At 35.4% G+C, this 15,368-nt stretch overlaps 2 protein-coding genes across 4 annotated transcripts in view; both read left to right on the forward strand.

Moving 5' to 3' along the window:
- LOC140744743 (popeye domain-containing protein 3) overlaps window positions 1-814 on the forward strand; it is a 70,941-nt gene extending 70,127 nt beyond the window's left edge. For both annotated transcript variants that reach the window (XM_073076387.1, XM_073076384.1), the window contains 2 exons: window positions 242-412; window positions 694-814. In XM_073076387.1, the coding sequence (XP_072932488.1) occupies window positions 242-412; window positions 694-813 (291 nt within the window). In that variant the 3' untranslated portion in view covers window position 814. The remainder of the gene's footprint in view (window positions 1-241; window positions 413-693) is intronic.
- A 543-nt stretch (window positions 815-1,357) lies between these two features.
- LOC140744754 (max dimerization protein 4) overlaps window positions 1,358-15,368 on the forward strand; it is a 372,173-nt gene continuing 358,162 nt past the window's right edge. Inside the window, exons 1-3 of one of the 2 annotated variants that reach the window (XM_073076403.1) lie at window positions 1,358-1,574; window positions 1,705-1,798; window positions 1,910-1,939. In XM_073076403.1, coding sequence (XP_072932504.1) covers window positions 1,520-1,574; window positions 1,705-1,798; window positions 1,910-1,939 — 179 coding nt within the window. In that variant the 5' untranslated portion in view covers window positions 1,358-1,519. Of the gene's footprint in view, window positions 1,575-1,689; window positions 1,799-1,909; window positions 1,940-15,368 lie in introns of both variants that reach the window. The other variant, XM_073076402.1, reaches the window with a different exon arrangement.

Below are 15,368 nucleotides of genomic sequence, written 5' to 3' on the forward strand. Positions count from 1 at the left end.
TAACAGGAAAGCATAAGTGGGACATATTATTTTTTATTCTACAAATAAGTTTGCTGCTCATTTGATGTTTATTGGTCACTGGAGCTTTTTCAAACCAGAATACCACAGATTTACACTGCAGCTTTCAAGATATATGTATAGTGATGCTGTCACAACAGACGTACGAAATACTATGAATGCTAACTTTATATATTTTTAAAATCTGATCATGCAAGGTAATAATTAAATTCTTCTGTTACAGGATGAGTGGAATTTGGTGTTCAACTTTATCCTGGGTCTTCCGTGGGTATTGAACACGGTGGTGCAGATTGACGACAAGACTTGCGTGTTTCGACCGCACTCCATCTGCATATTCGTGTCCGCGATGGTCAAAGCTTTCAGTAAATACTACAGGAATGTGAAAATATTGACGGTAAGAGCAGTAAGATCATATTTATAAATTCTAGTTGGAGCTGTATTCTTTATTTCAATCTTCAGAATTGTAGAGAGGGTTCCAATAATGTCTTTTGCTGTAGGTGCGATCTAAAAATATTAGAAGATATTTTATGTAACCATTTCAACTACGCTACTGTGTAGGCGGTAATAAATTGCCTAAAAAGTGATTTGTTGCCGAAAATAAAAAGCAATAAGATTCTTATTGGAATCTGTTTGTGTCACTTAATACCATAATGGTTTTTATTTCCATTGTTTCAGGCCCCAAGACCCCACCTGTTACCAGTTTTATTTGCCCGTATTTATATGCTTAAGATACTGAACGATTGTTTAAAATTTTGTTTAAAACTATTAAATATCAAGACAGTTCGGGAAATGTAAAGTTGCTTTGTTTTATTTTCCTTTGCATATTTTTTTTATTTTTAATACATAATACATAGGTAAGTAATTTACCTAATTGTAAAAATATTGGCATGTGTTTAATGACAATCATTGAATCGATTTCTTCTCTTGAATAATACCTATCAATAACATATTAAACGTTGATATTATGTTATGGATTATACATTCACTTTATCTAAATTATGTAAAAAGAGATTGTTGATAAGGTCACGTTTATTTGGACAGGTTGACATTGAAACTTCGGCGCGCGGTTTTCAAAAAGTAATAAATTTGTTTTGCAATGAGCGCATCAGTGTAAAATTAGTAGCAGTTCCATTATGTAATGATTGTTCGTTTCCAATTGCGAGTAAATGAAACTTTCTCAGTGTAACAAACCCGTACTACATGAGAGCGCAGAGAAAAAAAATGTTTTGTTTGGAAACACAAAGTTCACGTGATTGACCCAGGTATTTTATTATGGGTATTACTCCGCGGCGATTGGCCCGCCGAGCGGCGCACGAACGCGGCCGACAAATCACGAAGCGTTATACACGGTCGCGCTTCCCGAGTCGCCTAGTGTGTTTTTGACATCGGTAAATGCAGTCGTGAACTTCGGAGCGGATAAAGATACTTTTATTTATAGTTTTAATCGAATAAAGTCGTGTGTCGTTCGTGAATACCTGTGTCGAACCGGGATACAATAAATATGAGTATTGCTGCTCTGATCCAGGCCGCTGAATACATCGAGAGGCGGGACAGAGGTGATTTGGATTTTCTTTGTTTGAATTGTCAATCGAGTGCACTGCTCGCACACGTCAACATGGCTCCCGTCTATTTTTGCCGTGCCATAATCAGCTGATTTTGACGGAATTACAGTTTTCTTTGTTGCAGAGTCTGAGCACGGATACGCGTCGAGTTTGCCGGCGTACGAGGAGTCTAGGACGGGCGGAAGGCGTCCGAAGACGAAAAAATCGCAGGGCAGCAGGTGAGTCGTCGCCCGCGATAGTGCCAGTGTAGTGATTAGTGATTAGTGCAGTTTGTGAAATGAAATCAGTGTCGCCGTGAGCAGTTACCAAATGTATGCTTTCTGTTCCAGGACCACTCATAACGAGTTGGAAAAAAACAGGTGAGTGGATGTTTATATTATTATGTAGTTACGGAGCGTTAGGTGTAGGGATTACCGGCGTGCGGTAACTCGTGGCGCAGTGACCTTGGCGAGCGTCGTCAAGGGAAAGAGTGCATGCGGTTCGTAATGAGCCGGCTCACCGGTTGTCGCACGATCGGTTGTAACCTATTTGGCAGTCCGCGGGCCGCGGCAGGGCGCGTTACGTCACCACTGTCACACTCCCATTAATACCTCACCACTTAATGGATTTAGAAAAATCTAAGCGCCGTTTGGCATCATTCATTTCTTCCATTAGGGACGTGCGTTCAGTATACGGCGGTCCGCACCGCTCGTACCGCCAAATGTTTTAGTTTACAAGCTTAGTTTACGAGATTATATCTATTAGTAATGTTCTCAGTTGAGCACACGAGATTACGTTGTGGTAGCTTAAACTCTCTCTAATTTAGGTATTACCCTCGAGACCCATTTGTCGAGATTTGTATCCAATATTAATAATTCATTATTCAGAATAGCGAATGTTAGGTAGTTAAATATCGAAGCGTTTGTAGGCATTTCATTAAAAAGTTTAACCTTTGTTCAAAGGTCATTTTTTGCTCTAAAATAAGTACTTGTGTTTAATTATTGAACTCGTATAGTGCGCAAGAACTTATAGGTGTTAACTGTGATTAGCCTTATAACAATAAATTGATAACTAGAGCAATGATTTTTTACACATTTTCCTTAGCATTGTAATTTGGTCCAGTTGGGTAGGTATTCTATTGTTCTTCTCTACCCACCTGCTTAAAACCTATTTGCATGTAATTACTATTTTCTATAATAATGACCTTCATACATGCGAAACGAAAATCCTTATGATCTGAATAAATAACGCTGACATTCATATTAGTATTCTTATTCTTACTACTAACTACTAGCCATTAGGTAGGTATAGTAACAAATAACATTTAACTGATTTGTGCCAAAATCCTAAAAATATTATTATTACTTATTAATGAATACGCTGTGATCATGCTGTGATCCATTGAAATTCATATAAGCCCAGTAACTTAATTAAATTCACATAATCGAGAAAGTTGTCCTTTCTGAAATGTCGATTTCCTCGCGATGTTTTTATGCGCCGGTTAAGCGAATGATAACTGATTTTACTACGCACGTGACTAATAAATTAATCTTGATTCCAACCAGTTCATTCATACCAAATTCATACCAGTTTTTCCTCACTAATTTTATTCAAGAACTTTCATCGCATTTGTTATTACTATTTTTATATTATTATTTATACACGACCTATACTACTTCATCGTGAAAACACTAAGTCTTATTTTTAGAGAAATTGAGAACTAACTCGTGTGACACCAATCTAAATAATACATCGCGAAAAATTATAGCACACAAAAATCTTACTTTTTTCCGCGCGAGTTTTTTGTCACTCACATTTGCCGTCGCAAAAATTGCTATCAGAATCATAGAGTGGAAAGATTCGATTTTCAATTTGAATTTCTTTTCCGTTTGAGGCATATGATTTCGTTCAGCTCTGCCAATATGGCGGCGACGAAAGCGTTCAGATTTCGCACGTGATTTTGAATACGTTCGCAGTCATAGATTTAAATCATAGATAAATTCTACCTTAGTAAAATATCTTCAGGATGTCGAGAATACGAGTCGATGAAAGTCTGAAGACGAACATTATAAATAAAATTCTGTCTCTCCGCCAGATATTTTATACAAAAAAGTAAATAACTAACTAAACAAAAATAAGCGACGAGTAGATAATCTCATTCCTTTGGAAAGTCGGTTAAAAAGCAATTCCGTGATTTCAATAGAATTAAAGACACAATCCTGAAGATTACTTCGTAATATTGTCCGCAAAATAACTAATATTGTCTCTTTGAAGCTTGTCGTCCAAAAATAATTCTGTTCTGTGAAATTCAGGATCTACCCACATTCGTCATATAAATTTATAAAGTACCAAAATTGTATTATATCAGGAACTTTGAACGCCATGGTCGGTGTTGCGAATATGTGGATGTTGATTATTTGATATTGAATTATATTTGCAACATTCAGTGAAACACAAACGCATATAAATTAATCTTTATCGTTCTTCTTTTTCCTCTCTTCTCTATCTATCTATCTTCTCTATCTTCCATTCTCTCGTTCTTCTTTTTCCTCTCTTCTCTATGAAGGTGGTAGAACCCGTTGTGGTTCGACTCCGGCGGCACCACCGCCACACCTATTTCTTCCTAATAACAGCAGTGTTAAGCGCTGCTGTGTTCCGGTTTGAAGGGTGTGGTAAGGGAGACAGACTTTTTCCGAGGCGTTCCAGCTTAGTCCTCAGGGGTAGCAGCGCATCTGTGGCCGACCTTAGGTAGGAATATCTAATCCTATCTGGGGTTGATTACAGATGTCCATGGGCGGCAGTAGCTACTTACCATCAGGTGGACTGCATGCTCGTCTGCTACTCCTATATTATAAAAAAAAAAAAAAAAAAAAAATCTTCCATTCTCTTGATCGTTATACGGGCAGGGACCAAATAAGGGTAATCTCACCATGAAGATTTTTTGGTCTAAGCTCATCTTTATTTCCATCAATATATTGCCATGTGTTTATATTACATGGCACATGGACTATAAGCGTAGAAGGAAACAATACTAAGTATTTAATCATGCATTGTACGTGTATATCACTTTAGTGAACGGAAGGAAGCAGGTGGTTTTCCTGTAAATGTAAATCGTAAACGTAATCCCGTTTACAGTTAGCACCAAACCAGTTTAAATTCGATTCTTACGTGTACCGTTTACCACAAACGGAGTGTCGACAAACAACGTCCCGACGTGACAGCGCTAACACGTTACGTGTCAGTTTATTTTTACACGGGTGTGTGGACACTGACGGAGTAAACAAATAGACTGCTAATAGGAAAATTGTTAAAAAAACAGATTATAAAACTAAACACAGTTTGAATATAAGTCCGTATAACCAGCACCATTTATTTATGATTATTTATTAAGTAAGTAATTTAGGTAACAGATAATAAAAAACCGTTTAACATCACCCAATATTAATTTCAATTAAATTACCGTGATATTTTAGTCTTTTTGAACGATACATTAACCTAAAAACTTTGCATTTTGGTAAAAGCAACGTCTGTTTTATTTTAATTCAATTAATTCACTTCATAAAATGTATAATGGGCGCAATCGTAGTTAATGATTTTTGCAAAATAAACCCGTAAAGCTTGAATAATATTTTTGCACACGAAACTTTATTTATCTAATTAAATTTTATTACATACACAAATTCGTAGAAATAAATGATCTGTAAATAATTACAAGTAGGTTTTTATTATTCAAGTACTCGTAGAAAACGAGCATAAAGTCCACATGATGGTGTGTCGCTATTGCAGTCCATAGACGTCTGTAAACACCTCCAGATTTCCCCAGATAAGCCAGGTAAAAGTAGATTCCTACCTGAGGTTGTCAAAGCTGCGTTGCTACACCTAAATACTAAGTTCGAACTTGAATTAATATGTTACATTTATCACACCCTTCAAAGCGGAACAGCAGCGCTTAGCACTGCCGTTATTAGGCGAGAATAACGTAGGGGTAGTAGTAGGTACTGCTTTTTCCAAAAGATTTAAGAGTATCCTAACAATAGGAGGATCGTCGCAATACACGTCCTAAACCCGTTTAAATTCGATTCATACGTGTACCGTTTACCGTGGTCGGAAACAAAGCGATGAGACGTGATGTTTTGAGGTGGCCCGACTGGTACTGGCACCGTTGTCACACCTATATCAGTCTGCACGTAACCGTTTTCGCTTAATGATTAAAGATCTACCACCAATTAGTAGTTCGAAGACCTCAACGCCACGATTAGACTTAGTAACAGCAGTGTTAAGCGCTGCTGTGTTTTTTGTTTGTAATGTTACTACTCAGTTTTCTAAAAGCACACGTAGTGTTCCAACGTAGTCCCCATGAGTAGTTATGTACCTATTTGTAACTTATAACCTTGTAGCAAACATTGTAGATGATTAGTGGTATTTGCTGCCCACGATCTGTAATCTTATCAAAGGTCGGCCTCAGATACAAATGACACAGAAAGCCTCGTGTAAGTGTCTCCGTATGTCCACACCCTTTAAACCAAAACACTGAATGCCTTTTTATACTTTTATAACGTTTGGACGTAAACCCTTTTTAACGTTTTCCACAATTCGAACTAAATTATAAAACTTCTAACAATTATGTTACCAAGTTTACCCTTAACGTGAAAGGAAGCCTAATGGCTGGTATTTCAAAAGAAATTTATTTAAACAGGTAATGTAGTAGAAGTTTCAGCAATTTGAATAGTTTCTCGCTATTTAGAGCTTTGAATAATTTAGCACATCAGTGACCTTTGTTAGACGAATGTTGCGAAATAGGGATGTCATGGATATGTTTCGGATCTGGATTTGGAATAATTATATCGGTTTCAGATATAACTCCGGATATGGATTTGTTTTAGATTATCCGTTCTTGTTCTTATATCCGTTACCGAAACTGTACGGGTAACGGATACAAGGTTTTTAAGGAATTGTAAAAGTATAGGAATAGAAGTAAGTAGGCGAAGTGAATACAAATAGGTTTAGTATAAATAGGTTAAATTTGTTATTAACCGACTTCCCAAAGGAAGAGAGGTCTTTGGATGACGGCGTAAACAGCGTGTCCAATATGAGCGCCGACTTCAGAACTATGTACTAAACCAACTATGTACCATATTTATTTGAATTATTTTTTACTTTGTAGTGACATAGAAATCGGGTTTTATTTTTTGTTAAAAAAAATATGAACAGTGTTGGCTTGGTCAGCCAAAACCTTTTCATAATAGCGTGTCATATAAACTCCTCTCTTATCCGAAATCATTCAAATTTATATTTAATTCAGTTACGGTTTCGCATATAGTTTTATTTCGGATATCCGATAGATTCGGTTACGATCACAAAGCTCCGTACAATCGTACATCCCTACTGCGAAGGACGCAGTTTCGCTTCGCTAGAGAAAGTTTGTGATGTTCCTAAACATATTGCTTAATGACCTTTCCATTAGACCAGGCTTTCCCAATCCTATTTTTATTTATTAGGCAGGTTTTATATTTATGGCGATTTTATAAGAAGTTTCCTTAACTGTTATTACAGTCTTATTCATAAAAAAATACATTCTTTGTCATAGCTTCATAGGAAATCCCAAAATAAAATAATAATGATTTAAAACCTAATAATTATTCGAAATGTAAAGAAGAAAACAGTCCTATATTATTATAGTATGATCAGCGCTTGCTTTTTATCAATTTTGAAAAAGGAGGAGGTAATATGTTCGGCTGTATGTATTTTTTTATAAGCCTGACTTCTAAAATGGGGGATAAATTTCGAAATAGTGTGTAATATGGCTCGCATTCCCCCAGGATAGAGCGGCGCCCCAGGGCGTCCCGACGCAGTTTGGGAAACGCTGCACTAAACTGTGTACATAGGTTTAGAATGTAATTAGTGAAATACTCGTGGTGAGTGCAATGGGATGTTTATTAATGTTTTAAAAACATTAAGCACACGCCAGAGACACTCAATAACGCTTTGTATTAAAATCTAAAACGGTACCTATATGACACTTATAATATATTAGTTTTATTTTAATTTAATACCAAGTATGTATTTTAATAGCATTAATAAATTAAAAATAATAATTCGTAGTTTGTACTAAGTAGGCTTCATTTTTGGAAAAAGTTCTACTGGTAATAGTTTATTTTGTATAACTTTTATCAACCATTTAGCTCTTTACAAAATAGATGTAAAAATCCTTTCCTAGAATTTGTTACGCTCCTTCTTCTCTACGTAAACCATGTTAACTTGTTGACGTTCTAAAAGAATCCAAGAAGAAAATACAACAAAATACAATTCAACACCTTTCATAAGATACTATCGTAATTTAAACTATGCATACCGTGAACTTTCGTAAGTAGTGTATAAAATTTTGTGATGTTCTATCTTCTGTTACTGATTTGAAGACAACTGTACTCTTAGTATGAGCTTTTACGTTTTTTTTTACAAAAATGACTGTTTTCTACAAAATTTCTAATCAGCGCCTCCAGTGGACTCTATCAGAACTGATTGGAAATGTATGGGAAATACATAAACAAAAAAAACAGTAATTTTTGTATAAACGTAAAAACTTATACTAAGGGTACTGAACCCTAAATGGATAACGAGGCGTGTACAGAAGTCATAACGTGTAAAGGTCGAAGTAACTTTTCAAATATAATTGACATTTAATATGACATTAGCAGGTTGAACTTTTGTACTGTTATTCGTGATATCGCCTTGAGAATGTGATTGTGATCGTAAATATGTAGGTAATGTAAGCTAGAGCTTGATATTATCTAGGTAAAGGTGGTAGAGATGCCTTTGTGGTTCGACTCCGGAGGCGTCAACGCCACACCCATTTCTGCCTTAAAACGTATCAGTGGTAAACCCTAGATAGAACTGGAGTCCTACCTGGGGTTTATTCCAGCTGTCTTATCATGTAAGTGATAGTAAGTGGAGCCATAGACAGCTGTAACACGGTAATCGTATCAGTATTACCGTGTCTGTAATAAAGCCCACATTTTTAGTTTTGGTAAGCGTATTACGTCATCATCATTAATATATTAGTGTATTTTTATATACGTGGTTATGATAACTGATTATTAAATTCAATTTTACTCTATATACTTTATACATGAGAGCATATGTTTTCATATATATTACATATTGCAAGGCCACATCATAGATTAGTAAAGATACTTCGCCGCCTTGAAATTGAATGAAGCCACAAATGGCTTATTTTAGTAAGTTCTTTTTTTGAATCCTTGACAAATAAAATCATTTTTAGAGAAAATTTACGAATAAATAACTAATTTACGTAATAATTACGTAATTTACGTAATAAATAAATAATTATTTCAAATATTTTAGGAACATTTTAGCTAGGAGACGTGGCAAAACTTTTTTACGCAACTATTTCAATACTCAAAACTGGGTACATTTTCTTGTTAGGCGTGAGTAATCTTTACTAATCTATGGGCCACATATACAGTTTATATTTATATAACACAGTTCATCTGATAAAATTGAAAGGAAAATGACTTCTAGCTAATGAAATTTCTTTCTCGAAGGTTTCGTATTTGATATTAGAATATTACAGACTTATAATGGATAGGCTTTATAGCGTTCAACGGATTCCTTTGATTTTTAGGATTATTTTCGGAAATTAAAGAAGGCATAGATATTATACTATACTTTACTTGAAGCCTTTAGATTTTGTACATTACATTTTAATGTGGAGCTATTTTCAAGATATTTTAAATGTGTCTAGTTCACATTGAAGTAGTGAGGTGGAGTACGCTCCAGTCTTCCCCCAGTTGTTCCTTCCCCAGGAGTTCCTTGCCCAGCTGTGGGACATGTGTAGGTTTTTTCTCTATAATTTATTGCCACTATTGTTTTATTTATTCTTTGTTTTACTGCTTGCATAGTACGCTCGTTACGAGTTGATACTCTTTTCAAAGAAAATGTGGTACTATGATACTCTATCATAGGACAAGACTTTGTTTGCGATTTTATATATCACGGAACATATAAGGGTAAAAGTAAAATTCTGATACTAATTGTGAATAATGTAAAAACAAGCGTATAAACCCATTTACTTATTTAATTCGCTGGCGGAAGTTGTGTAAAACCGTGTGAAAGTAGGGCCCAAAAATGACCTACAGGACTAAAGGATGTCGCTGCCTCGTTCGGCACCCCAATAACCAGGTGCTGGGAAAGGAACTGCAGGACTTTCCCTACCACCGGATATTAGCGAAATAAAAACAAAAGCGCCCCCAACGGATCGAGAGGGGACCAAATGTATGGACAATAATTTATATTAGTTTGTTTGATTGCAGATAATAATGTATTGTTTCGTTTGTGCGGTGTTAGATAAGTTGTGAAAAAGTCTAATAAACCCTAGTTTTTTTTTACTCTTATAAAGAAATAATAAGCATTAGAAACCTATTATTTGAAACCAACGATTCCTCTAACCATGAACCATATCATAATTAATTTTAGATTGTGTATGTAAGTGACGAAAAAAATGAAGAGACCAGTCTCTTATCGTTTTATCATTCGTTAACTTTCGTTATATCTGTCTGTTTGTCCGACTGACCGACTGTACGTTCGTAAGTCAGTTTCTTCGTATGGCTCAATACTTTCACTCAGAAACAATTTAAACTATAAGCTATATAAATATATTTTAGGTGTTCTTTAAACCGTTATATAATGGCATTACGATGTTACCAAAAAAAATGTGATGTCACTCCATACACTTAAAAGTGCGTGAATTTATCAATGATAATGATTTCGAGGAAAAAATATTTACATTTTTTGTTCGTTTTGTCAAAAATACAAGCTTATCTTATGTTAGCTGTTCATCGTAAATTAATTTCGACGTACATTTTCATATAATTTCTTTTTCAATTCCAATTCACAAAACATATCGTATACACAAACATTTGAAGGATTTCTTCCACATCAAGAAGCGTCGTGTCACTATCACCGGAAATTAGCGAGACGAAAACAAAACCGCCCTGCGATGGAAAGGGGACTAAATGTACAATGAATCATACTATTGTCTGTTGCACTCGATAATGTATTTCGATGTGTTTGTTGGTTCGTAGTGTAATAGATAGTGATGATAATTGATTCTTATAAAAAAATAATATCAACATTTCTTTGTTTTGTTTGTTGAAAGTTATGGGTTTAATATGGGTTATGGACCTGTTTAGGTATGTTTACGGAGACCGGTCAGATAAATTTATATTTTACCATCAAAGTACTATCAATACTCGTTGGAGTAACGTGGTGATGTACCTTACGCATCAGGCGACGAAAGGGTTGCAACTATTAAGCCAAGTTGTATTGCTTCAACTAAGATCTTAGAAGTAGGAATGCTAAAGTATCATACATAGGTAATTACAGTGCTAATTAGTATTCCTGTTCTATCTGGATTTGATTTGATCATCAGTCAAAAGAATTACTTCTTTCGTCCGATAAAAACTAGATATAGCCTGCCAATCACAATGATTGCAATGTTGGCAATTGTTTTGTATTATCTATCGATCCACGTGACATAGAAATAGAAGACAGCCATCAATTATTTAGCACGGTGTCGTCGGAAGGCGCTATGCGCTATTTTTAGTAGAAATAATGGTTTATGCTCAAGTTATAGGGAAAAAGACACATGTGGTTAAAGACAATGTTGCAACTGTACAAGGTATAATAATCTTGTAATATTCGCGCAATATTTTGCTTTTTACCTGAATGCCAAGGAAGGATATGATCTTCGCGCGTATCTTGTTTGTAAATATATTTATTACTTCGAATCTTCCATACGAATGGTTGCATTGCATACTCGCCTTAAATAACTGTATTTTAATTATTGTTTATAGAATATATAATAAATATTTTTAGCCTTTGAGTAGGTAAGGCAGGCTAGCAGGGCAAAGTAGGGATCGGGCTTTTTATTTATTTTGTCATCCGACTGCAGAGAGTAATGTTTTTCGAGCGTATGATTGTAAATGGTATGTCTTATTCTTTATCTATTGCAAGTCCTGCAGCCCAAATAGCTGGATGAAATTTAACATATTAGGTGGCATTTAATTCGTCAAAGTTGCGAGAATGATATAGGTTATATTTTAGAGTAGTCTTGTTTTTATTTTTATTAAAAATAGTTTTATTACGTTTTTACAACTTCGTTATAGTCCGCGGTAAACTGCTAAGTCACTCTGAATATAGAAATGAATCGCGTCGCCATAACAAATTGTATGACTACACCTGCTCGCAACAACTTCAAGCGGACTAGCAGTTTGGCGCGGACTGTACTACTGATAAAAATGTCTCTAAGTAAGCAATATTGTGTACAGTCGTTAATATTATACGATTACTAATTGATGGCCCGATCAAATAGATAGCGATTATTGATTTTTAATTGGGCTTTGACAGCTCAAAATACACCAATTATGTATATATGGCTTAATAGCGATATCGAGTATAATGAATTACTACTTTTTTGTGCATTGAACTGTATCAATTTTTTTATTTATAAATTTGTGTACACAGACACATAACAAAAAAAGCATTAAAAATAATTATAGTACAGAGTATACATCTATATATTTTTACTCTTAAAAATATATACAATTTATCCATTAATAATTATTTGGTTAATATAAATTTCTATCCGTCTGAGTTAGACATGAGGCTACCGACTTATTCTTTAGTAGTGAGAATTAATCTGTGATCGACTTTGTTCTATATCGAGTTTCATATATCTGTCTATGGACGGCAGAGGTCACTTACCATCTGTTTGTTCGTTTGTTGTTTTAATCTTAATATACAAATATAACCCTATTTAAGCAGTTTTTGTATAATATTCATAGCAATAGAGTATGATGGGAAGTGGCTACTGTCGCTCATAGACATCTATTATGAATCCCAGATAACATTAGATTCTTACCTGAGGTTGACCACAGATAAGTTGAGGACTAAGGTGAAACATCTCTGATAAATGTGTCTCTTTTACCACACTCTTTCGGATGTCATTAGATAGAAATAGGTGTGACGCTGGTGCCTCCACAGGAACTATCGGTCCTACAACATTAAGAACCATAAGTATAGTCCGCTCTGAATATAGAAACGAATCGCGTCGCCAAAGCAAATTGTATGACTACACCTCGCAGCAACTTCAGAGCGGACTAGCAGTTTGGCGCGGACTATACTACTAGTTCTATAACATGACATGTCAACACCCACTTCAATCTTAAAATTCTGCGTTTATATTACAAACCAAACCTTCCAGGAAAGACTCACTTGACTCCGCTAGTCCATAAGAGCATTATGTCAATATTGTTTCACGACATTAAAATAAAATTAGTCAAGTGCTCGAATTCACATAGGAAGGGTTCTGTACCACCAGATGTTGTGATTTTAGGTAAAACCGGTAGATTATCATGGTAGCTGTAGCTAAGTACCTACAGAACAAAGGGATAATTTAATGTGTCTAGTTATTACGGCTCCTACTTACTTACGGAAACTTTTATTTACGGTAAACTGAAAAAGGCCGAAGAAGACCGGATGTTTGTATGGGGAATTCCCTTTATTTTAGTTTCTTTTTATATTTTTGTTAATTGGCAATATTCACAATTATACACTATGTAAAATTTCAAATGTTCATCAATTACGACTTAGAGATAGAGTTTTGTGAAAGACTTACAGACAGACTGAAGAATCGATGCACAGGCGGCGGAGTTTTTAGACATAGTCCCGTTCTAACTTGCGGAACCCTAAAAACGTGGTCGCTTAGCGCTGATAAAAACTAAAACACGTGTACCTCGTACAACAAACAGTCTTGCATCAACAGTGAAAAAACGAAGTGCTGAATCACTGGCACAGCGGCTGCCCTTTTGGGTCGCGTAAAACGTCGTAAGTGCATACTTAGTGTGTAGCACTTACGTCGTTTTGTTATCAGCTTGAGTGATTCACGCGTGTCGTACTCGCCTACATAACAGTTATGTAACGTTTATTAGTAACGTATTAGCAGTATGTTTAGTTGAAATTCACGTTCTGATGAGGGGGTCCCGGGTTCATTCCCAGGTACGCTTTTTACATTATTGCGGAGGGTAATGTTTTTTGAGCGTATACTATGTTTTTTATTATATAGGAGTAAGAGACAAGCATGCAGTGCACCTGATGGTAAGTGGCTACTGCCGCCCACGGACATTTGTAATCAAGCCCCCATAGGATTAGATGTCCTTACCTGAGGTGAGGATTAAGCTGGAACGCTTTGAAAAAGTATGTCTCCCTTACCACGTGTATGTGAGGTTAATTATTTCGCATGACCTCCAGCATAAAAGGCTTGACGGATTTTATCACATGAACGATTCGTCTAAATTCTGGGCGTTATATAGGCTATATATTTGCAGTCGGGTTTTTCTTTTTATAATAATTAGATCGGTGGCGTGTTGGGAATTATCATTTGCTTTAACAGTAAAGGAAAACATGAGGAAACCTGTACAGTTTTCTCAAAAAATATTCCAAAAAATTAATATACCACTCCGCAGATATCCAGGTTGGTGGACGATTTCCTAAACTTAATATGGTTCCTGCCCACCTAGTGGGACATGATGATGTACAAACAAACTGCCTTTTTTATTCGTATATTTTGGAAGTTTGTCATTCGATTGTTTGTGCATAAGGAAAATGGATATAAAGTAGTAGGCAATTATTAAACCTATTATGAAATAATATTAAATGTTATGATTTTTTCCTTAATGTCATAAATAATTATCGATTATATTCCGTTTATGGTATGTTCTTTCCTGATTTTTGTTTAATCTGAATGGCATTTAGTTATAGTATCAGTTTTGTTTACATATATTCGTATTTAAACAGTAAGCAACAATATTAATATTAACATGCTGCATTATTAACGTAATCTCATTATCGTCCCACTGCCTGGGCACGAGTTTCCTCACATAACTTGAGGTACGTGAATAATTTGAGGCTAGGTAGCATTCGAACCTGAAACCCCCTGACAAGAGGTTGAATTGCAATCGCTTGGCTATCACTGTTTTGTGACGTGTTAAATGCGTGCACAAATCATGGCCTCGCCCACACGTCTTATTTCTACTTGAAATATATTCTATACTATATAATATATTATAGGTATACCATAGATTAGTAAAGATTACTCACTCCTAACAAGAAAATGTACCCAGATTTGAGAATTGAAATAGTTGCGTAAAAAAGTTTTGCCACGTTTCCGTGCTAAAATGTCCCTAAAATATTTGAAATAATTATTTATTTATGATGTAAAATACGCAGTATTAGTTATTTATTCGTAAATTTTCTCTAACAATGTTTTTATTTGTCAAGAATTCAAAAAAGAACTTACTAATAAGCCGTTTGTGGCTTCAATCAATTTCAAGGCGGCGAAGTATCTTTACTAATCTATGGTTGCATTATTATCGTCATCTCATTATTGTCCCACTGCTGGGAGTGAGTTTCCTCACATAACTTGAGGTGCGTGAATAATTTGAGGCTAGGTAGGATTCGAACCTGGAACCCACTGACTGAGAGGTCGAATTTAAATCACTTGGCTATCACTGTTTTGTCACGTGTTAAATATGTGTACAAATCATGGCCACGCCCACATGTGTCATATTTCTACTTGAAATATATTCTATACTAAGTATATAATATATTATAGGTATACCTAGAACATATACAACTACTACTACGATTGTTGGGGTTATCTCCAATGACAGACTTGAATCCAGCTAGATTAATTCCAAGACCTCCACATACATCGTCCTTGTCACCTATAGT

Source organism: Epargyreus clarus, unplaced genomic scaffold, assembly GCF_041222505.1.
Source record: "Epargyreus clarus isolate Ecla_fem2 unplaced genomic scaffold, WU_Ecla_fem_2.2 ptg000009l, whole genome shotgun sequence".
NCBI classification, from domain to species: Eukaryota; Metazoa; Arthropoda; class Insecta; order Lepidoptera; family Hesperiidae; genus Epargyreus; species Epargyreus clarus.